Below are 27,504 nucleotides of genomic sequence, written 5' to 3'. Positions count from 1 at the left end.
GAACACTGCACCTGATGTGGCCAAGTAAACTTTGGAGGAGCCACAAGGGGTCTCGCCCAAGGACCTGGCTTTGGAAATAGGGAGAAGGCAGCACAAAATTATTTGTGCAAAAGGATTTTGCAGGCAAACAAGGTAATTGAGACTTCCTGGTGGGACATACCTCACTCCCAAAAACTTGGGCTGCTCTCCAGGGGCTGAAGTCTCCGTCTCCATCTTCAGGCTGTCGATGTGAGCGATGGAGATGACGGTAGCAGCCACGTACCAGGGCAGCCCCATAAAGGAGCACACAATCATCAGAATGGCCACCCAGAACAAATCCAGATGATATCCAGCACCTTTCTGTGGTGGGAGACAAACAACCTTCAGCTTAATTATTCCAAATGCCTCTGGAGCAGGGCAGAGGCACACTGGACAGGCAGCATTTCCTTCTGCAGCATCCTGGCCAACAGAGCCAAACACCAGAACTACATCAGATCCTGTGAACAGCATAAGGAAGCATCTCCCTTGGGACACAACCCCATGCTCCTTCAGGAGTGCAACAGGAACAGCTGAAGCCTCATTCCCTACCCAAAGGAGAAAGCTGCCCTTGTTCTTGACTCCTTTTCAAACACCTCTGATCCTCTATTTTCAAAATCCTGTAATGAAATAAAACAGGAATTCCAGCAGTTACAAGTGCCAAGAGAAGAAACAGAGAAGAAACAAAAGAGCCACCAAGAACAGGGATCTTCAGAAAAACAGCGGACAAACCTCTAAGGTTTGCTATTTTAAAACAGATTAACCTTTTTAAAATCCCATTCAGCTTGATTTTATTGGAAAAAACAAATGATCCAGGCCTAGGATGACCCAGGAGGGAGGGTAATCCAGCTTCTCTTGAATAGTCCTCACTGTTTTCCTGACACGTGCACTGCTTACCTTGGCTGGCTGGTGGCACCAGGATGGGCACCCAGCAATACCCTGCCAACACTTCAGCAAGGGATGAGCAGAAAAAAACACCTTTTTCCTACAGCAGATCTTGTGTATAGAAGTGTTTTTTGGTGTGGAACAACAAGATGGGGCTTGTGAACTGTCAATTCCACAAAATACCATACTCACACTATAAACAAAGGAAGCAGGGAATACATTTTTTACATCGAACAGTACTTTGGAGTACTGGAGTGTTTATAACTTTGTTACTAAAAAAGTACAGCCAGTGCTGACAGCAAAACCACATTCAGTGGTTCATAAGCTGCAGAGATGAGGGGCCTCTTCCTCATGAGGGAAGAACAGTGAATATTTTCTTACAGTGTTGAAGAAAATGCTTTGTCTGCTTGGTTAGGTGCAAGAGACAGACCTAAAACTGTTTAGCCATCTCTGAGGAACATGAGGGCCCAATATTGAGTTTATCTGCTCAGATCCAGGTAGCAAACAAGGATGTTCTGAGGGGTTTTTTGGACCATCAGCCAGCAGTCATCACTGTTCATAAGAAGCGTTTCCCCATTCCCTGGTACTTCAACTCTCTCCTCCAGGCTGGGCTCAGGATGGTCTTAAATTACGCATTACTTGTCTAATGTTTACAGTGACCACATAAATTGAAACATCCTCCTCTTTTCCAAGCAGAAGCTCCCTTCCCATTTCCAACAGCTGTCCTGATAACTGATAAAGCAGGTATCTCAATAATGACCCACCATTGCCTGTATTTTGAGGGAGCCATTACTCCCACAGGTCAGACCACTTGAAACATGCCCTGTGAGCAGGAAGAGACAATCTTCTTTCACAGGAATTTAATATTTTTCAATAGAACTGACCATGCAGGGGAACAGAAAAAAACCCTACAGGCATGAAAAACTGCATATCACTGGTCTGGAAAGTTTGTTTTAAAAACATGACTACAATTTAGGCTGTTACATATCAGCTCTTTAAATAACATCCAACTGAGGCTATGCCCTCGGTATGTCCCAAATCTCTCCAGCTTATTGCTGGTATTTGACAGCACCGTGCAGCTTTGGCCACAAAGCCACTTTTCCTGCTTAGAAACAGCAGCCAGTGCCAGGGAATAGGCTCATGTCCATGGGGAGGAAGGTGGCAGGAGGAAAAGCTCCTGCCCGTGCTCCAGGCACAAGGCACACCCACCTTGAGCTTGTGCTCCTTCCTGTTGACGATGACAGCGGTGATCTGCTGGTCCATGAAGATAAGGATGGTCACCAGCAGGGCAGGGATGGCTGCTGCCAGGTACACCCACCACGGGTTCCCTCCAAAAGGTGGGATAAACCAACCCCTCTCGGGACTGGTTGGCTTTGAAGTCAAGGAAAAGAAAGCTTGTGTTAGAGGCACAGTACAGGGGTGATGAAATCCCAAAGCCAGGTCTGCTTCCAGCAATGGAACTCCAGGGAGACACTTCAGGTTTGTGGAAATTTCATCCTATCCATTAACACCAGTCAAAGGCTCCAAGTATGGAGGCAGAATTTAGGAGATAAACCAGCCAATTAAAATGATGCTAACAAAAAGCCTCCTAACCCATACCCTCTGAGTAAACAGGCCCTTTCCAGACTGCTGACTACATTCCCATTCTGAGGGCAAGTCACTTCATACAGGGAAAGTGCAAGGGAAAAGGAACCTCTTCCAAAAGCCAGCAAACAAGCTGACAACAACATACCTTGAATTCACTTGGCACAATTAGTTTTGGTGTGTCCACACCAACCAGGGCATCAATTCCACAGAAGATCAAAATGGACAGGATAATGGCAAAGTCACTGATGAGCTTCCGGGCCTGAAAGAGACGTGGTACCATAACCACAGGAGTTAGCACCACAGAACAGCATTTCACCCATGCTTTAGTGTCCACATGGCAAACCCTGGCAGGACAAGCTCATCATTTCTTCCCCCACAAATATGGCCACCATCATGTCCAGTGCCATTTGCCACACATGCCTTGGTACTTTACTGTGTTCTCTGAAAGCCTAAATGGAGGCATAGAAACAGCACAAACTTCCACAAATGAGATACTCTGAAGGACTGGCAGAGATTACACTGTTTGCTGTTCAAGTAATAAGTCAAACTAAGCAGACAGGAAAACAAACCAGGCTTCCCAGCTAAATCCCTAAGACTGCAGCTCTCCTGAAGTCACTGGAATACAACAACTTAGAGCTGCCAGTGATCAGACCCCAGAATTTAACCAGACAGGAGGTACACTGTGCTAGCCTGGAACTGTGTGAGCTCTCCAGAGCTCCTGTTCCTTCCAGGTTTCTTGGGTTTGCATGGTTACAGATAAATTGAGCTGCATTCCAGCCCAGATGGAATTTGTTTCCTTTGTATTAAAAATAAGAGGGGTTCAATTGTAACACAGTGGAACAGTAAACATCCATGCAGGATAAATCCCTGTGTGTCAGGATGCCAGAAACGGGGCAGTCTCAGAGAGAAACGGCTTTGGCTCGCACGCCTGGCCTGGGAGCCTCACCAAGGGACAAAACAGGCAGATGCACCTGAGACGTGCCTGAAAGCTTGGAAGGGTTGCCTTCAGCACCTTTAAGACCCCTGCCACATTACCCAAGCAGGTTACAGCTCCTCTTGGCTCTTCTGTTGCCTTACCTGTGCTCTCCAGATCCACTGGGAGCAATCCCAGACATCTCTCTGACAACCAGATCCAACAACCAGCTGCACTTTTATCCCAACTGCTTCCTTGCAGAGCATCCCTCCCTGTGTGCAGGACAGCAGCTCCAAAAGGAAGGCTGAGCTGTGCCCTCACAAAGACTGAGGGCGTGACAGGAGATACTTACAGTGGTGGGAAAGTAGCGACTGGTCTTGAATTTCTTCAGGGCCATGGAGCAGGTGTAAGTGCCAAAGAAGAGGATGAAAGACATGAGGGTGATGTCAGGGACATAGTCACAGTTATTGCCCACAAGCTGACCCCCATACTTCAAGCAGTCCTTGGCTGTCAGAGCTGCCCAGTCAATGGTGCTGTTGGCCTGCAGGAAAAAAGGGAATGTTTCCATAAGGATGTGGATACTTGGCCCATGGTGGGACAGGAATGGTGACAGAGTATCTGAGAGGAACAGGGAGGCAGCATGCAGATGTTAAAATCATGGAGGCACAGAACGGTTTGGGTGAGACCATTTTCCTGCTGGTGTTTGACTAAAAGAGGTTGTTACTCTGTGCCTCAACTTCCTTCCCCCACACAGGGATGTGATCCAGCAAGCTCCACTTCTTTCTCCTCACTATCCAGAGGTTGCCAGCAGAGTGGCACCACAAGACTGCAGGCCATGTGATCCCTGCCTTCCCAAGGGGAACTCACCAGCTCAGAGGAGGGAGAGACCAGCTCATAGTCTGACAGCACCATTGTCCTGTTAAGTAATGAGCTATTAACTGCAAGAGAAAAGAAAACAGGCAATATTGTGAGCAGGATGCAGGAAACAGTTGGGAAGGAGAGACAATTCCAATTATTAAATAATTTCTTGTCTCTGTCAAGCGGTTTGCCACCTCTTTTCTCCAGAAAAGTGAGGCACAAGTGTTTCAGAGAGACTCAAAAGCCTCAATCATCAATCACTCACAAAACAGAAAAAGAAAAGGTTAATTGAAACATAACCCAAAACCAACTGGGATTATATTTTGAGTTGATGGTAAAAAAAAAAAAAAAACATAAAAAACCAGACAGACAATATAATATTTCATAGCTTTCCAATATTTTCCTAATGATTTCTGGATTAAATTAAATACCCACAGAGCACTCCTAATGATTGATTTCAAATGCAAGCACAACGCCAAAGATACCCAGAAAAGCAAAATGTGATTCAGTGTCCAGCATAAACAGAGTTTTGAATTAAAAGAAAGAAAAAAGAGAGCAAGAAATTGAAATCAACAGGATGGGGATAATTTCTTTGAAAGAAGGAGCAGCAGCATTCCCTGTGGCTTCTGAAGCATTAGGAATCATGAATTTGAAATTTCATTTAGAAATGCAATCCTTCCTGCAAATGGGCTCATGGCCCCTTTCCTCATGGCTGACTGAGGTTTTGCATAAATAAACTTTTTTCACTTGGATGCCTGGAGAGCCACAAGTGCTTCAATGGGAAGTGGAGACTTCCAATTTGGCATTGACCGTTCCCATCGTCCTAGTTTCAAGAAGGAATTCACTCTGCCATTCCAGCAGAGGCAGAAGCAGACTGTGCTCACCAAGGTCCTGTGTTAATAGGGAACGCAGGCACCCAGCCCCAGGGAACGGGCTCTTGACACCTGCGAGGAGCAGCCAGCAGCTTTTCCTGTTGGACGGGTGTGCCAACATAACCTGCAGTTTACTCTGGGCACAGATCAAGTTTCTTACTCACTGCCCATTGTTGTGGGATCCTAGGAGTGGTCCTACTTCCCTAATGGTACAGCCAGCCTCTCTCAATTTGGATTTGGGTTTTGTAACCCTTTGTTCCCAGAGCCATAGGTACACTGGCTCTATCTGCCGTGCAGCCCACACTCCAGAGATAGGCTGCCCTGGGGATACACTTCCCTTCTTGGAAGGGAAGGAATTGTTTGTGCTTTCCCTCTCATCTGTGCAGCCAGGAGGTGGGAACCACCCACGTTTGGGTAACGCCTTGAATAAATCCAGCTCCTGAAACAGGAGTGGCCTGAGCTCCATGGCAGTGACCTCAGCTGCACAGCAGTGACCTGGCCACCACTGCTGCCCCTTCATGGCATTTGGAATGCCATTTGGAACGGGGATGCAAGGAGACAGGGCTGCAGAAACAGCTTCTCCACTGGTCATGATGCTCTCTGGAAGAGTTCCAGGAAGGCCAGCTGTACTGTGATATGTAGGTGTAGAAGAAGGGATTACAGGTGACCGTGCCTCTGTCACAGCTGTCCTAACTACCAAAGAAGAGGAACAGCCTTATGACCCTCAATGGGTCACAGCAGTAACTAATAAAGATAAGTGTGACAAAAAGGATGGGTTGGCTGCTCAGGGGTGGACCTTGAAGAGGAGGACGACCCCTGAGGAAGAAGGAACAACCAGGAAGAAGTAGAGGATGGACGAAATAAGGCAGAGAGCTGCTGCTGAACAAGATCTGTGGTGAGGTTTGCAAGGGGTCTGCAGTGAGAGCCTGCTGCTGGAGCCTGCAGTCATATTCCAGCAGGAACAGCCTGCAGACTCTGCAAACTAATACATGCAGTCATAGTCAAGCAGGAATTAGCTGCAGTCAGAGTCCACCAGGGAAGCCAACAGTAGGAGCTTGCTGTAGTCACAGTCAGGATGGCTCAGTTGTAGAGAAGAATAAACTGGGAGCCTTTTCACATTGTTGAACAAAAGTCTGTGTCTTGGCTCACTTCTACCTCCAATGAGAGGCCTGCTGCAACACTGACATTCCACTCGGGATGGAATTTACCTCTCAGCTTCTAAGAGACTAAGACAGGATATCTGAAGGCAACCGATAAAGAAGGAATAATCTACCTATTATCTGGGCTGCAGCACAAGGGAAAAGGAGAGTAAAGGCCACCTCCTGTCTACAAACTGGAGATGTAATGAACACTCCCTTACCTGGATCTAGTGGTTTACAGGCACAAGAGTAATGAGTGATATAGTCCACCTTGAACTGGGAGTTGATGGGATAATGATCTGCCAGCTTGATCATCTTCTTGAAAGCATCATAAATGAAGATGAAGCTGATGAGGGAGGAAAACCCTTCTTCAGTGAAGCGTGTGAAGTACTTGACCAGGAAGCTGGCATCGGTGGCCACGAGAATGAGACACTGGAAGGCTGACCAGAGGCCGATCCAGAGGCGGAACTCCAGGTAGTCAAAGTCATTGTCCCTGCAACAAGACAAGGGTGGCAAGAAAGGAAAACATTGGGTTAGATAAGATCGGGAAGTACAAAGCAGATGTTACATGGAACAAAGCTGAGTCAGGGGACGTTGAATCACAGAATGACCAGGTTGGAAGAGACCTTCAAGATCATTGAGTCCAACCCAGCCCCAACACCTCAGCTAGACCATGGCACCCAGTGCCACATCCAGTCTTGTTTTAAACACATCCAAGGATAGTGACTCCACCAGCTCCCTGGGCAGACCATTCCAATACTTTATCATCCTTTCTGTAAAAAACTTTTTCCTAATATCCAGCCTATATTTCCCTTGGCGCAGCTTGAGACTGTGTCCTCTGGTTCTGTCAGTGCTGCCTGGAGAAAGAGACCAACCCCACCTGAGCACAGCCACCTTTTCAGGGAGTTGTAGAGAGTGATTAGGTCACCCCTGAGTCTTCTTTTCTCCAGGCTAGACAACCCCAGCTCCTTCAGTTGTTTCTCACAGGGTTTGTGTTCCCAGCCCCTCTCCACCCTCGTTGCCTTCTCTGGATGGGCTGAAGGGTCTCAATGTCCTTCCCAAACTGAGGGGCCAGAACTAGACACAGTGCTCAAAATGGACCTCACCAGGGCCGAGTACAAGGGAAAATGACCTCCCTGCTCCTGCTGGCCACACTGTTCCTGATCCAGGCCAGGAGCCATTGGCCTTCTTGGCTGGTTCATGTTCAGACAGCTTTTGACCAGTACCCCCAGGTCCCTTTCTGCCTGGGCACTGTCCAGCCACACTGTCCCCAGCCCATAGCATTGTGGGGGGTATTGTGGCCAAAATGCAGGATTTGGCACTTGGATTTATTAAACTTCATCTTACTGGATTCTGCCCATCCATCCAACCACTCCAGGTCTCTCTGCAGAGCCCTCCTACCTTCCTAGAGATTGACTGAGATTGAACATAGAGCAAAAACCTTATCCCAGAGGGTGGCTGGACACTGGAGCAGTCTTGCCAGGAAGCAGTCATGGCACCTAACCTGATGGAGTTCAAGGAGCATCTGGACAGTGTTCTTAGTCATATGGTTTAGTTTTAGGTAGTCCTGCCAGGTCCACAGAGTTGGACTTGCTGATCCTTATGGGTCCTTTCCAACCTGGGATATTCCATGACAAACCCTGGTGCTGGGAATGGCAGGGGATGGAGAGCCATGCACCCAGCTGCATCATTCCCTCCTGGGAACAATGCCCCCCATTGTTTGCTCCTTGAGGCTGAGGTGCTGTGCCAGCACAGAGTCCAAAGGTGGGCTTTTAGGAATGAAAAAGTGCCTCAAGGGAACACTGGAGCAGATGAGGACCTGCCAGGAGGGCCACTGCCTGTTCTGGGGAAGGAAGCAAGAGCTGGTGGGACTGGCAGGCTCAGGCAGCTGTAATTCTCTGGAAGCCAGAAGCCCTGACCTGGAAGAGGGCAAGGAGCAAGTAAGAAACAAAATGATTTAGAAAAAGAGAAGGGAAAAAATAAGAATACAAAACCCAAATGACAACTCTGAAGTATCCAGAGTCAGTGCCTGAGGGGGCAGGAGATCCCATCCATCTAAAGGCAGCTGGCAGAAACCCAGCTACACTGACTCCACACCATTCAAGAACTTCAAAAATGTTAAACTATATTATTTTAGCATTTACTCCTCAAATTCCTGCAGCACTTCTGAAGCTGACAGAGCAGGTGGAAAAGCACTTTGTCCTGCAGGATTGCTCCTAGCAGGGAACAGCGTGTTGTGAAAATGAACAACCACAAATGCATTACTGAAAAATCAAAGTACTCAGTTCCAATTTCCTTATAAGAAAGGCCTCCTTTGAAAAGGCCTGCCTTTCTGCTCTGGCAGGTTGTTAGGACAATGGCTTTTACAACTGCCACCTCCTCCTCAGGTTAACAATAACCACCTTCTTGCTTTCAAAACAGTACAAAGTGCTTTTCCATCTTGCTTTTTTCCTGCTGCCTGCTGCACCTGGGATTTGTCATGCTTGCCAGGTGCCAACAGGTGCAGTGTGTCCATTCCTGACTCTATTCACTGATTCCAGATGAGGGAAGAAAAGAAAGGTGCCTGCCTCTTGCTCCACTGTACAACTCACCCTTTGGTAGTTTCCAGTTTCCCTCCCTAGGATAATCTAACTTTCCAGCCATTTTTTCTAGCCCCCATCCCTCCCTACATGTAGGAACACAAGTCCTGCACAACCTGCCATGCTGAGAACACAGACTACAAGGGATTTGGGGTGTATTCTGTGTAGCCTAAAATGATCTCCTTGCAAAACACCAGCCAAAGGGTCACCAGCCCCATAGGTGAAATCATCCAGGACACTGCTGATTCCTTTGGGGATTCCAATGTATCTTCCTGGTATTGCAGATGTGGGAATGGTAAATGATCACACCTAACAAAATGGGCTCCCTTTAGCTCTGGGTGTCAGCTGTCAACAACATGGAGAAAGCAGAACTTCTTTATACCAGTTAAATGGAAAAAAATGCAGGAAATTTCCTTTAAAAGCAGGAAAGCTCCCCCATGGAATTCTGGGGGCTGTTTCTACCAGAGACACTTTTGCTTTCACAAATAATAGTGACTATTTCAAATGACTACTGGACAAATTCTTGGCAACCTTGAGACCCACGGGATTTTGTTAGTGAAGAGCCAGATTCATTTCCTTGTTCCTATGGGAGTCAGAGAAGCAGTGATGGGGACAAGCAGCACACTGCACCGAGAGCAAATTCCTCACCGAGGACTGAAGTGGCCAAGGCTGTTTTTGTTTCAGGAGGCCCCACAGAGATAGGCAGCCACACACTGGGCAGCGCCCTGGGACATGCGTGCCGGGACAATCCCTGACGTGATTGCATTGAGTCTCAGCAAGGAACAAGACCTTTCATTCTGTGCACTAAATCCCCTCCTTCCCCAGCAGCAAGCAGCTCATTCCCTGGCTGGATTTCCTCTGTGTGGGACATTCCTGCCCCCCATCCTCTGCCACCATGTACTCACTTGCTGAAATTGAAGAGAAGCCTCTCAAAGACCAGGACAGGTCCTGTGCTGCTCAGAATGGTGAGGGGCTGGCCAGCCAGGAGGCAGAACACAGCGCCGGTGACAGCGGTGCCCAGGAAGCTCTCCAACACGCCCTGTGGGGACACAGCACAGGAGTCACCCTCTCTGAAGGAGCACTTCTGTTGTGGCTGCATGCTGCATGTCCCTGTGCCTGTGACCAAGGGGACAGCATCCTCTGCCCCCCCTGCAGCTGTCACCAAGATGCTGGTGCACACAAGCCACAGTTACTCAGGATAACCACACGTTAATGTGCTGAGCAGCCATTAATGGCACAGGCCAATCCATCCCTTCCACCCAGGCCGCAGGGATGGGGCTGCAGCTCTCCTGACTTGTCAGGGGTACTGCAAGAATTGGAATCCAGTTTTGTGTCTCTCTTCCTTTAGAAGACACGAGTTAGTGTTTTCACTGAGGAAAGCAACAGGCTGGCTGCCTATGGGGGACTCGTAAGGCTGAGCCCAGTAATCCCAGGGCAAGGAACAGCCTTCACAGAGCTGATCCCCTCCACTCCTCTTGTATTACTCATGGAGAGGGCCCTCGTGGCCAGAGCATCTGGAATCTCTTTTCCCTGCGTTCTTCCACGTGTCTGTAGCCAAGAATAGTGTCTTTTCTCAGAAACAGAAAACTCAGGAGCAAGCTGTGAAGACAGTGCTGGCTGGGGCAGCTCCCAGAACAGGGAGCAGGGATGGGCCATGCTCAGTGCCTGCCCCAGCAGCAGCCACATCACTGTTTACAACAGACAAGACACAGACACACAAACTGTGATGTAGTAGCCCCAAAAATACTGCTCTCTGAGGGTTTTTTTCCTGCTTGTAGTAAGCTTGAGACTTCTGGCCACAATGAAGTGTTTCTCAATTTGAACTAGATTTGGAATCAGGTAACATTTCCCCTTCCTCCTGTAAAGACTGCACCTTGTGCAGAGCAGACAGGCTTTGCTGTGCTACCCCATGACAGTCCAGTGTTGCTCACTGGTGGGACCTGGAGGCGTCTCCATTCCTGACTTCCCTGAGTCTCAGAAAAGGCAAACGGTTTGTACAGGAGGGAGGGGAACTGGGCACTGCACAGGCTGCTGGATCTTACTCTAGCCTGTAATTCATCACAGGGGAGTGCAGGGTTCCAGATATGTGCCCTCATTTCCTATGTTTGACTTAATTAAACCTGCATAAATTAATAATTCAGTCATTATCATTATGAGCTTGATTATTGCTAGGAGATTTGGCTGAACTGGACTGGCTGAACCGAATATATCTAAATACAACCTCCTACTTTTCCTATTATTCCACTAACACAAAGGACGTCCAGCACTGTTAATAGAGGATCCCTTCTCTTTAGCCTGAGCTAAGCCATTGATCCAGCCTGTTCGTGGATATGTGCCTGGTTCTCAGCTTGTGCCCTCCCACTCCTACAAAATTCATCTTTCTAAAGACCTGACATTTCTCTCCTGTGTTACTCATTTTCCTAATAATTTTGACATTTTCTTTTCACCAGAGAGGCCAAAGCCCAGGTATTGTAGGAATCAGGCAGAGGTTTCAGGGTTAGCAAATTGAATTTGACTAAAATGGTGCAACTGAGAGCAGATCAGAGGAGCTTCTCTGTACAGAAGGAGGAAAGACCTTCTCTGTCTCTTGAGCCTGCTTTTATTCACCATTTAAGGAACTGCTGTACAAGCTGTCAAAGAACAGCACAGCAGCAGAGAAAGCAGTGAAAACACAGAACACCTCCATTATTGTACCAAGAATTCCAGCTTTGCCAGTGCCCAAACACGGCTCTGACTGAACAGCAAAAGGCTGGATTTGCTGGTTCTGAAAGCTCTTGCCCACCTGCATGTTCTCCGTAGCATCCCCAAGCAATCCCCCAAAAGTGATGGCATTGGTGACAGTGGCCAGGTAGATGAAGAGGATGGCTGAGAGGGCCTGGATGTTCAAAGCATCGTAGAAGTCACTGGCAAAGAATGGTGCTTTCCTCTTGATGTCCTTGATCAAGCCCCCACAGAATCTGCAGGGACAAGCAAGAGGAGACTCAGGCAAGATGTCTCACAGTGAAACTCACCACACTAAGCCAGCAGAGACACTGCCAGCAATGAAGTATGATCTCTAAGGAGTGAGATCAGCACGTTACAAACAGCCTTATCATAGCTGTGGTGGTCCAGGGATCTCAGAGAGAATGCTGTAAGGAGAGATAGTATCTCAAACTTGTGATGCAGCTGGAAAGGGACAAATTGCAGGACTACAGGCCACGATTCTGCTGAAACAGACCACCACAGTTCGTATTTCAGGAAGCTCATCTGTTGGTTTTTCCCCCCAAATATACTAGTTGATGTAATAAAATAGATTAACTCTGGTCTAAGTCCCTGCCTGAATTTCTCCACATAGCAGACACCATGGCTGGGCAAGCCAAACAATCTGCTGCATGGAAAAATGCTTCAAATTAATAACCAGCAAAAGAATTAGAAGTAAAAACATAAGAGAAACACTCTTGGATGACAAAAGAACTCATTTGCAGACATCCCTTTTTGTATGATCACAGACAAGACAGTACTTAAGTCTTATAAACTCCACGTGGCACTGACACTGCCAACATGAAAAATGTTTGTTTAGCCTCTTGTTCCCCTGCTCACAGCTCCCCACCTCTGCCAGGACTGCACAGACACTGTGGCAGACAGGCACATGCCACCTTCTGATGCCAAATCAGGACACTCCACTGCCTTGTACACACCAATGCAGTGTGAAGACTTTCAGACTTTTCTCCTAGAATTTAGACTAGAACTAGAACTGAAAAAGAAGATTCAGAGTGGGAAGGAAGGCACAAAGCCACCATGAAGCCCTGTGCACTGATCTTGAAATGCTGAACTCGCTGTTTCATGACCACCTGAGCTGTATTCCGACTCCAGTGGACTTTAAAGTGGCACAAAGCAGAGTAATAAAGCAGAGAGTAGGGCCTGGGGCACTGTTACCCTCTCTCTTTCTATCCCATAAAGGCCTTTAGCTGTGCAATCCAACTGCAACACTAATGTCCAGAAAAGGGAACATCTCTGCTTTTGGCTAAGGCACCCCTTCAGCAATCCAAATGGATTAACTGAGGCTTGTACCAGCCATGTTTACGTCCCCCTACAGCTCATCTGACTTCCCAGGCTCCCAACAGGCAGCACCTACCTGGGCCTTCTGTCCTTTTAAATGGCTCTTTATCATTTACCGAGCATCTGATCCATGACCTTCTGCCATCTGCTGAAGCCGGATGTTCTGAACCCTTCACACAGCCTCACTCTGGGCAGGAAAGGCCCCCCGGACACATTCTGGGGTCACACCTGAGCCTGTACAGGCAGCCCACTGGGCTGGGGATACTTTGGCAAGGGAAGCATCGCAGGGGTGTCACCGACCTGCCCGTGCGCTGCAGCTCCTCGCAGTCGCCGTGGCCGCCGCCACTGTGGCCGCCGTCGTGGGGCGTGTCGCCGTTCATCTGCACGTTCTCCCCACCCGAGTACATGTTCTTCCTAGGCCAGGACACAGCACGTCAGAGCACCAAGAGGAACCCCAAAGAGCCCAGCCAACTACCAGCTGTGTTATTGTGTGCCTACAACATCATCTCAAAAGGTACTGATTTCCAGGAACATCCTCCCTCCCTGAGAATATCTCCAGGCCTTTCTAAGTAGTGACAGCCAGGTGCAGGTCACTCCATACACCTGGCACAACCAGAACACTGCCTCTTCCCATCCCCTTTCCACACCTCATGCCCACTGTCCCTGGCCAGCAGCCCCTCTCCTGCTCTTACCTCTTATCCGAAGAAGGGAGAGACTTGGGGGGCTCTATCCTAATGGCTGGATCCCATTCCCCAGGGGGGAGCACAATGACTTCATCCAGAAATTCATCGATGCCTGCGATCAGGTCCTGACGGTCCTTGGCTTTATAGGCAATGTCATGGAATACCTGCAAGGAAAAGAGACTCCCTGTGGGAAAGGTTTGCATTTTCTGTGGCCCTGGCTCCAGAAGCAGCTGCTGAGTTCTACAAAATCAACTTAACTCCTTCTCAGAAACCTCTGAAAAAGTATCAGGACATGTGCCACAAGGAGGTGTGACCCTCAGAAAGCCCCTTCCTTTGGCTGGATAACAGCAGAGATTCTTTCCTTTTAGGCATATATCTAATTTTAAGGAAACAATTTATTTCTAACCTTTAAAAATGTTAGTAAAGCAATTATCTATATCATTAGTGCAGAAAAGTTTTCTTCTACATAAGGACTTTCAATTACACTTGTAGAAGACACTTTGACAAAGCCACCTACTTCAGTCTATCAAATCCAGATTCATTTTCAGCCCTGTGACACAGAACTGATAACAATATTTATTCAAAAACAACATCATAAACTGGTTTTAGGGAAAGGCCTGGTATTAATCATGAAGAACAAATGAGAGAAGGTGAGGGGAGGAAAGCATTAATGCTGAATTTTATAGGAATCTTCTGGACTGTGTGGAGAGGAGGTGGATCAGCGCATGCGACACACGAGCTGGTGGCAGGAAGGGACTCTGGGGCTGTGGGAAGCAGCCCAGTGAGTGACAGAAAGCTGGAGAGCTGGGAGCAGCTGAGCAGTGATGAAGGAGCTGTAGGGAAGAAAGGAGCTGTAAATGAATCCTGAAAGGCTAGCCATGGCAGCAAGGAGGGGCCAGCTGCTCCTGGCTACACATGAACACTGCCAGTGCTTGGGACACAGTGCCACACACAGCATCACATGGGGGAAACAGTGCTGTGGGCATCACCTGCATATCCCTGGCTGTGGGATTCTGGGATGGCACAATGGGACACAAGGTGCAGATCACAACAGAATAAATTCAACAATTAATTCACAGTTGATATGAAAGAGTGATCACTAGCAGGACAATACACACGGCACACAAACCTCTCCTAGAGTCACGCTTTTAACAAACACAAAGCCAGAGGCAGTAATTTTGTGAAGATGGAATTATGAGGTAACATGGGTATTTCAGCTGTATGTGAATGCTCCTTCCTGTTGACCAGGCAGGAGGGAAGGACACTTACTTGGGAGAACCATTCCCACTGGAGATGCCAAGACACCTACCTCATCTGACATCAGCGTGGCAATGGCTCGGCCGATCTCATGATAGGACTTGGCTTTGCCCTTTGGTCCCAGCAGAATGAAGAGAAATCTGATAAAACCAAGAGATTGTTCCCACTTAGGATGGCAAAATCAACTGCTTATTACCTATACAACACCTAGACAGAAATTTGGCCTGAAATTTGTGGTCCTTGTTAGAGATCTGGAGGTTGCTAGTGGCCTCAAGCTATCTTTGGACTAGAGGTTACACCCTGTGACCCACCTTGGCCTGCGCACCACGAAAGCCTGTCCACCTCCATGGGGATTTGTTTCATGGAATCACAGAACAGGGTGTGTTGGAAAGGATCCTAAAGGCTATCTACCCCCTCTACTAGCCAGGTTCCTCCAAGCCCCGTCCAACCTGGCCTTGGACACTTCATTTTCCACATGATCTCTTTGGGCAGCAACTACATCCAAGTCACTGCTGAAGACTTTAAAAAACACGATGGTATGAAATCTTTGGAAATGCAAACATACAGATGAAATAACCTCACCAGAAGCACCTATCCCCTTCCAAGGGCTTGATTAAATATTATTTTATCTCCTAACTCAAATATGATGAGGTACTAAGTTGAATGGCTTATGAGGAGTATTATATCCAAGCAAGCACTTTCTGTTCAAGAGAATCTAGAGTCCTAAAAGAAAAAAGGCAGCAAGTTAGTAGGACAAGATCCATAAATACATATTGATTGGCATTACTACACAACACCTCTTAACTGAGTCCTTCATGAGGCGTTTGAGTGTTTTACTGGAGGTTCACAGGGAGGTGAGTAAGCCACACACACCCAGGTCATGTCCTCTGCTCTCCTCCCACCTCCTGGAACTTTCCCTGCTTTACCAGTTCTTACAAAATAACACTCAAGAAAAACTGTTCCTCAGCCAACTGTTTCCAAACTCCAGGATGCAAATTAGCCAAACATATTAATATATTAAAAAAAGGAGGTTCATAACTTCAGGAGCTGCTGCTTGGCATTCTCCTGGTTTTCCAGGAGAACCAGGCACTTCCATAACCCTCTTCTGCAATAACCCCAACCAGCTGGCTCTTTTCCAGCACAGAGCAGCAGCACCTGAATGCTCCTGCACTACTAAAACACTCCTGAAAGCAAGGATACTGTGGCGTTTTCCAAATTCTTTGTCCTAATTCAGCTCAGATCTGCCTTCAGTGCGTAGAATAAGATCTTTTCATGGGCCAGACATTACAAACACAAAAACATTAATGCATTTTAGTGACTGTAGCATTAATATGCAGACAGGACTGTTTCTTCATGCAGAAAACCCCAATCTTAATTGTATAGGCCATATTTTATAGGATTACCAGAAGACACTGTGTCAGATCTTATTGGTGGGCAATACATTCACAGTTAGTTTATTGGTTAGTACATGGTATTTTGCATGTCTATCAAACTTCTGTATTTATAGTTAGTTTACATATTTTTTCTACTGATTCCCATGAGACAGATCTTATTGTTTATGCAGGTGCTAGTTGTTTTTCACCTAAGAATAAGTTGTGTTAACAAACCTTTCATACCTAAGATTGTTTTTGGATGGGAACTTGCAAATTACTCAGCTGCACTTAGAAGAAATGACAGGCTAGCTATAAATTTAACAGAGCAGGCCTTTCTTCTATAATTCTTTTACCTGTCTACAAGAAGTGGCCTGAACTAGAGTATGTGTGCATATATTTATTATCATTTAGTTATGAACATTTCCAGCCACAAAAGCCCTCACTCCATGCTGTGCCATACTCCTCATCTTCCTCTGCTGAAGGCCACTCAAGAATTCCTCCCTGCTTCACACAATACATGCTGAGTTATCCAATGCCCATTTCTGACACCTACGTTGCTAATAATGCTGCAAGGCAGGGAATGGGAGGTTCCACCAAGCTCAAAGCCTCTCAGAAGTATTAATAAAATGCAATGTTTCTCTCAGTGCACTGCTAGAACAGCAACTCTATAAGGGCTGAAGGAACCTGAACAAAAGAATCTCAGCCAAGTCCTGGAGGAAAAGTGCCTTTGCAGTGAAAAGCCTCCACTGGGAGGCCAGGGAGGACCAGATCTGCCCCTCGCTCCCCAAGTACCTTGGGCGAGTTACCTCACTTCATTTGAGACCTGCAGACACCAGCCTTTCCCAACTCTGCATGCCAGACTGTGCAAGTCTGCGCAGCTTATCTCCAAAATACATCTTCTCCTGGCTCATTCCTCATCTTTCTTCCCATCTTCACTGCATTAAACAGCAGCCTTGAAAACACGATTGTACATTGCTCTGATGAAAATACAAAGCCATTCCCAAGCCATGTTGCCAGCTCAGGGCTTCCCCAAATGAGGAGTCCCAAGCACTGTGGGATTAAATTTGACACAAGAAAACCAAAGGCCTTAAAGGTTTTTTCAATGTGACCAGTAAAAAGAAAACTCAGGACAGGCTGGGATATCTCTGTTCCAACTGCATATCCCTGATGTTTCTATTACTAGCCCCTGTGCTCTGGAGCCAGGCTGGGAGAGCTGGGGGTGATCAGCCTGGAGAAGAGAAGGCCCGAGGGAGACCTCAGAGCTCCTTCCAATGCCTAAAAGGGCTACATGAGAGCTGGAGAGGGACTTGGGACAAGGACCTAGAGTGACAGGACAAGGGGGAATGGCTTCCCACTGACTTAGAGCAGGGTTAGATGGGATATTGGGAAGAAATTCTTCTTGTGAGGGTGGTGAGGCTCTAGCATGGACTGACCAGAGAAGTAGTGGCCACCCTTGGATCCCTGGAAGTGTCCAAGGCCTGGTTGGACAGGGCCTGGAGTAACGTGGGCTAGTGGAAGGTATCCCTGCCCGTGGCAGGGGGTTGAAACAAGATGGGATTTGAGTTCCCTTCCCTTCCAACCCAAACCATTCCCTGCTTCTCTATCTGCAGTTGCTGAAGAGCAGGAAATGTTCACCTAACACAGCACCCCAGACAGGGGGACTGGACTAGCTCTGAGACAAAACCTGAGTGTTTAACCCCATCCTGCCCTACATAAAACCAAGGAGAGAAGCACACAGGTCACACTGGCAGGACTGAGAGAGCTGGTCCAGTCCCAGAGGCTGCGCAGTGCCAAGCTGGCACCCGCACTTTTACCAGGGAATCAACAGCTGAACCAAATAAAAGGAGAGGCCCCACAGGACAGAAGGCTGGGTATGCCAGAGGCTCCAGCATCCTGCAGTCTGTGGGCTGTAAGTGCAGGCCCATGGCAGGAATGCCGGCGGCACCAGAGATGTTCCATCACAGTTCCTCCTGGCCCTGAGGGGATTTCCTTGATTGAATTTCCTAGGATGCAGCCATGGCAAATGGCTCTTCATCACTCATGAAAGCCACCTAATGAGCCTTCCTGCTTTGATTAGGGCCAGTATTTGCTTTGGAGAACAGCAAATGGATAATACTATTTCCTGGGAAAAGTGCTGGCAGGGAAGGACATACTGCCTTTATTATTGCTATTGAGTAATGAGGCTGCCCAGCAATCCTGGATCTAACTTCCTGGCTCCCACCACCACAGCAAGCAATACCTCATCTTACAACTGCTGAAAAGAATTTGGAGGTATGTTTAAAAAATAGTCAGTGGGATTAGAGTGGGAAGCTGAAACACTGAAGCACACAGAGCCAGGAACACTGAGGAATAAATAACCTGCTACAGAATGAAGCCACATCTGGGTCCCACTGGGACACAGCGTCCCTGTGGGACACTCCTACCTGAATACCCAGAGTGTACAGACAGCTGTGGATGAGGCTGTAAGAAACCACTTGATGAAACTGCAAGAAACACAAACACTGCTACTACCACTAAAGAGCAAAGCCACATGCTCTTTTCCCTTTGTTTGGTATACAGAAAGAGGCAAGGATTCCAGCAGCCATCTAACTTCCACTCCATACAAGGGCTGTGATGCTGCTATGAATTCACATAGGGCAGCTTAGACAGGCAGGCATACTCAAGCAGTGACTTCAAATATTTAAGAACATGAGATATATTGCTATTTGTGAGACTGAGATTAATTTGCAACATGAGTCATAATAAATAAAATATTTCTCTGACATTTTTCCTTGAGTCATTATGCATTACAAAGCAACAAGCCCCAGTAGAATTGTATGTCCAAGTTCACCTGACTTTTTTTTTGCCCCAGGAAGGCCAGAATTGAATTTTCCATCTGTTCTGAGCTGAAGAGGAATAATATGTACAGCAAAAATGTGCACAGGGAATCTGGGATCTGTACAGAAGGGGCAGGAAAAAAGGCCCAGGACATCAATTCAACACTGACAGTGCTCTTTACTGCTGAGTTGTTAAGTCAGTGTGTTTGTGTAATGGTTTACTCATAACCAAACTCAGGAGCTGAAAATGATGAAGCAGCTTCAGTGAGTTTTGTTACTTAGCACCACCAATGCTGATGGTTCTGCATGTCACAGGATGGAAGGCATGGAGAACACCTCCTGGCCTGCTGTTTTCCCTTTGCCAGGTGGAAATGCAGGTGCCTGGGTGGTGCCTGCCCGGGGCTGGCTGTCCTTACCGTGTGGGGACAGGGACCTCGGTGAGCGCTCCCAGCATGACCGCCTGCTGCAGCCGCACAAAGGCAATGAAGGGGCTCTCCAGGAAATCCACCTCCCCCACCAGCACGTTGGAGGCCTCAGCGTCACGAGGCAGCTTCTTCATGAATTTGTTCTTCAGCTGCAGCAGTGCAAGAGGAAGGAAAAGAAAATTAGGTTGCGCTGGGCATGTTCTTCTCATCTCTGCACCTCTGTGCAGTAACTGTGCACACTCGTGGACCCTGCAGTCTGGACCCTGCAGTGCACCCTTGGTCTGGATCCAGCCACAGAGAAATGTCCAGGCTCCAGGGAGACCTCAGCTCAAAGTCTCCAGGGAAGGGGAAAACACCACAGCAGCAGCAGGAGCCCCTGGGTTCTAAAACTCAGCCTCTGCAAGACGCCTTTGTTTGAACTTCAGCAGCGGCAGAATTAATTTGGAATGGAAGGCTTTTGAAAAGCCTGCCCTCAGCTGGTTCCCAATCTGCCCCCTCTCCCTGGGTGATCTCTGGAGATGCTCTGTGTGTGCCTGGCAAGGGGTGAATGGAGAGGGAGGATGTACTGCCAGAAGCACCAGCAAGAGGGGGGCACTGAACTGGGCTATGAATCCCTAATGAGCAGCATGAGGTGACTCAAGGAAGGAGGAAAATGGAAAAAGTCTCCAGAAAATACATGAATTGACTGAACAGGAAGAAAACTGCTGGAACTATCCTACCCCTGCACGCTTCAGTCAGAATTACCACCAGAAGAAACAGTAATAAGCATCAAGGAGCACCGTGGAGGAAATCTGGAAAAGCCCTACCAGTTCTTCCACAGACTGTGTTTAGAAACATAGTGGTGGTAAAAGAATAATGGGAAGATGGCAAATCCACAACAAACATTTTATTTACCTCACCAGGCTGGCTGTGTGGCTGAACAAAGACCATTCAGCAACACCAGGGCTGGTTTGGACACCTGGCCCAAACCCAGGTGATTCTCTGAGCCAGAACTGACCTGCAGCATTTCCTGTGCCCACCCAGCTCCTGAGGCCAAAGGCTCCAGCCCCTTCCCCCTGCCCAGCACAGCAAACCACTGTCACTAATTTTGAACAGCTGCCATTATAGTGGGGATTTTAATCTCCAAATGAGTTTTGCAGCAACACTCACCACTTTCTTAAATCATTTATCAGACAGGTAATGAGTGCAGTCAGCACTTAAAATCCATTCTGAACCATTCCCCAAAGAAGCTTTGGAAAGATCTGACTCCTCAGCAGCATCCACGAACAAGGGAGGGATGAGGGAGCTTCACTTTCCCCTGCCAAATTGAAGATCATTCCACCCCAACCACTAATGTTATGTTAAAAGGCACGGGTCTCCAGCACTGTACTTGCAAAAAGGCACAGCAACCTCAGAATCCCAATTTCCTTAAATGTACTGGAGCACTCGGATCATCAACATGACTCTGGATTGACTGGAAATGAAAGCAGCTCCTGAGTACACACTCCAAAGTAGCACTTAGGGAAGGTTAATTCCCCTGGAGCTTGAGCCTGTCTCTGTCTCTCTGTTTTTCTGCATTTGCTCACACAGAGGTTTAAGATCACCTGATCACCTTCCTACAACTTATCCCTTGAACACCTGCCTCCAGGGGCACCTTCCAGGCTCCAGGCTGCTCTGTCACCCAAGGATGCTTTAGAGGGCCACTGTGGATATGGGGAGAAACCAGGCAGGCAAAACTGCCCTCTGCATCAAGAAAAACAGTAAAAGTAAAGGAAATTCCAGTTAACTAAACTTTCTAGAAGCTTTTCCTTTCCTCCAGAAGGGTGGCATTGATTGTACTGGAAGACAGTAATTTTCACAGGAGCTCCGTGGAGTGAAAGTACATCACCCAGGCTGACAGACCTCAAAATTGGGAATGTCTGCTTTCAAGTGTGGAGATGAGAATATGTTCCAGCAGGAAAAGCAGCAATCGCTCCCACAATCAATCCCAGGACTGCATTCCCAAGAATGGGATCCAGCCAGCGCCTCCCTGTCCACAGGTCCCCAGGAAAGGCAGGAGGGCTTCTCTAAACAAGGCCAATTTCTTTTTTAACTCCAGCACTGGGTTTGGCACAGATCCCCTGTTGACATGGAAACACTGGGTTGAATACACAGTGTCTACACCACAACAAATAAGAAGGGTTTTGTGCCTCCCTCTGACTGACTGCATTCATTCAGAGCCAGGCTCGTCCCACATCCAAGCCCTCTGGAAACACAGATAACACCAGGTCAGGAAACTCCCCTTATATCAACATACATTCCCTTGCTTTATGCTGTTGCATCAACTCAGGAATAGCAGGTCCCTGGGAAAACAGATTTCCTTTCATGTCCCCTTTATTCTACATGTTGAGCCCTGAAGGAGTCCTGGTGGTGCAGCCACTCGGAGCTGCCAAGGACATTCTAACAGAGCACAGCCAAAGGATTTCTTGCAGGGGGAAGGACTGGAGTAGGAACAGCAATAGGAACTTCCCCAGCTTCCTGTGGTCTGCTGGCACTGCAGCACCAGAGGGGCTGAGAAAGCACCTACTTGACTTCCTTCACACATAAGCTGAAAAAGGGTTTAAAATGATTTTTAGATATTAAGATGTGGCTGCCCCATCCCTGGAAGTGTCCAAGGCCAGGCTGGATAGGGGTTGGAGCAGCCTGGTCTAGTGGAAGGTGGCCCTGCCCATGGCAGGGGGTGGAATAGGATGATATTTAGGATCCCAATCCATTCTGAGATTCTGGGATTCTATGAATATGTTGCTAGTGAAAAATTTGATCCAACAACTTGATATTCAGGAGCTGGAGGAATTCTCCAGCTGTGAGAGGCCCTGGGTTTATGGACATAGCTTCAGCACCACTGGTGTACCTGGCAACAGAGAGCTGGGAGCCCAGGAGAGGGCAGGAAGTCTAGATGCTCATTTATTAACTGCTATATAGAAAAGAAGAATAAATTGTCCCAGAATGCCACTGCTTGTCTCTCCAGCTGCAAATGCCCAGGGCATTAACTGCAGCCAACACCTCCTAAAATACGACAAATGAAGGCAAGTCCCTTCTCTGTGCTGCCACCTGAGGAGCAGTGCTCTGCCAAAGCAAACACAATGAAAGGGAATACAACTCCTCTTCCCTAATTACCTTTCTAAAATGCCAAGCAAGCCCACAGCACAGAACATGACAAAAGAGCAAACCCTCAGTCTGTGGGCCCTTACTGAAGCTGTTTCTCACCAAAGTGGTTTGGGTCAGGGCTTCTGCAGGATCCTGAGCCAGCCTCTTTGCCATCCCAGTGGATCCAGCCACCATTCCCATGGCAGAGAGAGCTGGCTGGTGCGAACTGCCCAATTCAGCAGGCATAAGGAGCACCCTGAGCCAGGCAGAGCTGTCTGGGTCCTGGCAGCAGGGATGAATGCGGGAGGATTCTCTGACAGATCACATCTCTGACATGCATGTGAAACCTGAACCTTTCAACATCCAGAGAAAAGGAGCAGGAATGCTGCAGATTAGAGGAGTATGCTGGCTATGAACTCCCTAGATTATTAGGTGCACCATTCCAAATAGCACTAAAGGTTGCAGAACTGAATATTAAGGATGTAGGAAGACAGGAAAATCACTGAAGGTACAAAGAAGTTTGGTCAAAGCCTTTTTTCCTCTGAAACATGGGCATGCAATCCTCTACCTGTGTAAAACCAGGGATTGATTAAGGATGCAGGAAAGATGCAGGAAGGCAGTCCTGCTACACATAACTGCTATAGACTGACCTCACCCCTCACAATTCTTACATGCACACAAATAAATAAAAACTGGGATGTTCTGTGTCTCCAGCACTCCCCTCTGCCTGTATGGCCTCACTGACTGTCCAGCTTCCAGATGGGATGCCCAAATAACAACAGCCAGTCTCCCTGCTGCCAAGGCAAGTGAACCTGCTCCCTTTGCAGCTCCTGCTGTGGTAACATGATGGATTATTGCTGTGCCTGTGTATGGCACACTGAGTCCTGCTCAAGGAAGCTGCCAGGCACCACCACAAATGCCACAAACTCAATCAAGGCAGGACTTTGAGTCGATCAGCCATGAAAACTGAGCTCTAAGGTGATGTCTCAAGGTGCAGGAGGACAAGGCTCCCACTTTGTGCAGAGTTCATCAGCAGGACATGGGCTAATTAACTAAGAGGATTTTTGGAACTCCACACTTAGCAAGAAATAGTTCTCACCATCAAGAGCCAGGCATTATGGAAGTTAAGAACTTTGGAGCCTGCTCCCAGCTGCATCTATTAACAGATTTCCCTATCAGTGCTACCAAAACCATCTATTTTTATACCTAATTCTCCACAAAAGTCCATTATCTGAGTTTCCAGAGACAGAAGGGGCAGTGGAGACTGTCCGCACTGCTGAGAGCTGCAAAGTTGCAGCAATGCTCAGCCCCAGCTTTGGGCTGGTCTAGCATTAAAACCACAAGTACAATGGGATTAAAAATGTCACACAGCAGTTTGTCCAATGACAAAAAGCTATTTAACAATCCTCCTTCTTCCCCAGGTGTGGCTGTGTGTACTAAAGGAAACAGGTATTTTGGAAACACAACCAGTACAGGTGATAGTAGAACATGCTACAACACTGCATGACTCTGAGGTCAGTGCAAAACACACTGCTCCCCTTCTCTTTCCATGGAAAGTGTATTTCTTTAGGCAAATATCAATTTCTTTTTAAAAGAATGTTTAATTAGTCTGAACTCACTATTGTACCTCAATTATGTTGCCACGTCCCTTTCAGGATTTACAGAAGACTGTGACCAGCCATTGTTGAAGGATGGGAGCCATCCCCAACTGGCCAGCAAGGCTGTGCTACCCAAACAGGTTTCCTAAGTGACTCTCATTTGCATTCAGAATCACCATGGGACTAGGGAATGCTGGAAGATGCAGACCAAAAAAGAGATTCTCCGAAAGAAACAGCCAGGCTTTGAGAGTAACCCACTTTTTGAACCCAGACAAAGGCTTTTTGAAACTTGCACAGAGACCTCATTCAGGCACCAGTTTTTCTAAGAGTTGGAATAAACTCACTCTTACCCCTCAGAGGCGGCAGCCTTGGGGAAGGACGGAAGCACACACAAAGGCAGCCCGTATGCCATACCACAAACATTTCCCTGGGCTAGCAAAGAGGTCAGGGCATGGACATTTGTCACTGAAGGCCAATTTTAACTCGATTACTGACTGCATTTTGGAGCTGCTCTCCCACATCACTGGTCAGCACAGCCACCTTCCTACTAGGATGTGCAAGGGGAAGTGGCACCTTTGTTCCACCAGCTGCTGCAGCAGGGACATGTTGCCCTGAGTGCTCCTGCTCTACCCCATAGTTCCTGTGAACATTCAGCCCAGGGTGCTCCTCTGCAGACCCTCGTAACCCCTCAGCAGGAAGAGGATCCAAAATCCATCACTCCCAGAGTGTTTTACCTCCTTTCTCATGGGGATCAGCAAGATGCCATCTATGTGGTGTCACTTGCTTCAGACTTTGTAAGAGATGAACCTGCTATTTGCAAGGGTTGGTGCTAAAAGACTGCAGGAACCAATCACAGGACTCAAAAATACTCACTCCTCTTGTTTCCAGGGCTAAGGTACAGAGGAGCCCTTTCCCCAACATCCAGCTCCTCTCCAAACTCATCCCCAAGAAAAGGCTGGGCCTGGAGCTTACCTGGTCCTTCTCAGGCTTGTCTGAGATGTCGTTGAGGCTGGTGGAGGTCAGGTTTCGGTGAGCCATGGCCGGGCTGCCTGGAGGAACAACACCAACAGCAGTTAAGGCACCTGCTTGGATCCAGTCAGAACACAGAGGCTCAGGCTACAGCAACACCTTTCCTTGGGAGGCTGATGTGGGGAATTCCAGACCCTGACAAGCTGCTTTCTGTCACTTCATGTGGCACAGGGGGGGTTTAAGACACTAACACTTTGTCACCTCTGACCCTCATAGCAGTCCAGTGACTCAAAGGACAGCAAAAGAGTCCAAGAATTTCCATAATTCCTGCCTGTGGGAGAAAAGCAACACAGCACCACACTGCTGGCCAGCTCACCCAGGACCCACTACAGACTCATCCCTCCACAGAGCTGGGACCTTCCACGGTGCAAAGCCCTGGCCTCAGCCCCCCTCAGCATCCCAGGCACTGCACACAGCACAAACAGAGAGGGAGGGGGACAGCTCCAGCTCCTTTGAGACAGCCCCTAACGAATGCCTCCCTCGCTCTAAGCAAGCTCATTAACTAAGCTCAGGAGCATCTCACTGATTAAAACAATGTGTGTGCCACACTGACACGCCAGGAGTCAACAATTCCTGACACCATATTCTCCAGAGAGGTGAAGAAACTCTCCAGAGACACAGCAGAATAATTAAATTTAAACCAACCCAAACAAACAACAAACCAATAGTAAACAAAGGTTTCTGGGACGGATACAGGATCAGAAATCACAGTGGTCAGTATGAACAGTAAAATTATCCTGAAATGTTCCCATCCCTTCTCATCATGTTTGCAGGAACCTAAAACACAGCACCAGGAGCTTTTATCCCAGCGTTTCTGACCATGAACTTCATTGGAAAGGGAGGAAATATAAAGGAAAAAAATGGCAAGGAAGTATCTCTCAACTGAGGCTGTGTTTTGAGACCAAATTTATTTGATATTATTATAAGGAATGTCCAAGTTCTCAGTGTTCATCAGCTCCCAGCACAAACAAGCTCAATAATAAATCAGCATCAGGAGCTGGGAATAAAAAGGAGCAGGAATAAAAAACTCTGGACTCTCCAGAGCTGGGTTTTCTTTACAACAGATGTGAGTATAGATTCAAAGTAGCTGTATCTGCTGTGTGTTACTGCCACGTCCAGCAACATCAGCACAGCCAAAGCCAAGCACAATTAGACAAATCACGTACCACAAAGGGGATCCCCAGCTCCAGTTCTTCCTGCTGTTATTTAAGACCCCATTTAGCTGCTATTTTTTCCAGATTACATCACTTGTTTGCTTTGTTTATTGGATTCCAAGCTGACTGTTCCCTGGGATATAATGACCCTTCTCCCAAGAGGAGGAGGCTTTGTGCCTTTCTCTCCCCTTGCTAGCAGCCTCCTTCTCCTGGGGATGTCAACATAGCCACACAAACTCAGAGCAGCTCCAAATAAACATGTGGAGTACAAAATTTCGGCTGCTGAGACCCCTGTGGAGGACTTCTGGCCCACAACACTCACCCTTATGGTGCTTGCCAACGAAGGATCATTTCCTGATCCAGGCCCAATTCCCATTCCCATCTCTCAGGCAAAGGTGACCTGAGCCTGTCCATGGCTGTGCTCAGCCAAGGACTTGTGAGGGAAGTACAGCAGGCAGTCCAAACCCCTCCATGCCATTACCTATGAATCAGCTCCATAGTCATCTGGCAAGGGGAATACCCTGGAATTCAGACTTCAGTCACTTGTCATGGTCACCACAGAACACTTCTGTGCCACCAGTGCCATAAGCTGTGCCCTCCTGGAAGGAGCAGTGTGCTCCTCTGGGATCAGCAAGGCTCCCTGACACAGGGAATCAGACAGGAGTAGTGCCAGAGACCGGTCCAGCTCACCCCAGAGAGGTCAAGCTGGCAGACTATTTCTGAGGATAATTTATATCAAAATTACAACATTTAAGGCCCTTTAACAGGCAAAGGATACTTCAAGAGACAAAAAAAAGTGCCAGCAGCCATCCTAGACTACCCTTGGAAGGGGGGAATGGCCTGACCTACCTGCTTCATCCCAGATGAAGGAAAGAAGGCAAACAGAATGAAACAGAGCAATAACAGGAGCAGCCAGAGCAGCACACTCCCCACAGAAGGCACCCACGCTCTCCCCACTGTTAGGTTAATGCAGCAGCAAGCATTAGAGCCTGGCTGTGGCATTGCCTGTCCCCCCTGCCCTGCTGGCCCAGCCCCCCTGGCGCTGCCCACACTTACTGAGCCATCCCACGCTGGGGCTGCGCGGCACTCCCAGCTCATCGTCCAGCGTGCGCGTGGCCAGGCAGGGCACCGAGCTCTCCAGAGGGCTGCGCGCTGGTGCCGGCCAAGCGGGACACGGC

At 48.0% G+C, this 27,504-nt stretch overlaps 1 protein-coding gene across 4 annotated transcripts in view; it reads right to left on the bottom strand.

Moving 5' to 3' along the window:
- The window catches only part of SLC4A4 (solute carrier family 4 member 4), a 115,935-nt gene that overhangs the window by 15,477 nt on the left and 72,954 nt on the right, over window positions 1–27,504 (bottom strand). For 2 of the 4 annotated variants that reach the window (XM_036382716.2, XM_054514510.1), the window contains exons 7-20: window positions 27,383–27,478; window positions 25,116–25,192; window positions 19,432–19,589; window positions 14,879–14,966; window positions 13,579–13,733; window positions 13,187–13,300; window positions 11,631–11,805; window positions 9,754–9,887; window positions 6,491–6,762; window positions 4,268–4,338; window positions 3,753–3,941; window positions 2,633–2,746; window positions 2,110–2,271; window positions 161–339 (exon numbers count right to left, since the gene is read on the bottom strand). In XM_036382716.2, coding sequence (XP_036238609.2) covers window positions 161–339; window positions 2,110–2,271; window positions 2,633–2,746; window positions 3,753–3,941; window positions 4,268–4,338; window positions 6,491–6,762; window positions 9,754–9,887; window positions 11,631–11,805; window positions 13,187–13,300; window positions 13,579–13,733; window positions 14,879–14,966; window positions 19,432–19,589; window positions 25,116–25,192; window positions 27,383–27,478 — 1,984 coding nt within the window. The remainder of the gene's footprint in view (window positions 1–160; window positions 340–2,109; window positions 2,272–2,632; window positions 2,747–3,752; window positions 3,942–4,267; window positions 4,339–6,490; window positions 6,763–9,753; window positions 9,888–11,630; window positions 11,806–13,186; window positions 13,301–13,578; window positions 13,734–14,878; window positions 14,967–19,431; window positions 19,590–25,115; window positions 25,193–27,382; window positions 27,479–27,504) is intronic. The other 2 variants (XM_054514512.1, XM_054514511.1) reach the window with 1 other exon arrangement.

Source organism: Molothrus ater, chromosome 4, assembly GCF_012460135.2.
Source record: "Molothrus ater isolate BHLD 08-10-18 breed brown headed cowbird chromosome 4, BPBGC_Mater_1.1, whole genome shotgun sequence".
Taxonomy (NCBI): domain Eukaryota; kingdom Metazoa; phylum Chordata; class Aves; order Passeriformes; family Icteridae; genus Molothrus; species Molothrus ater.
This window is presented reverse-complemented; position numbering and strand designations above follow the sequence as displayed.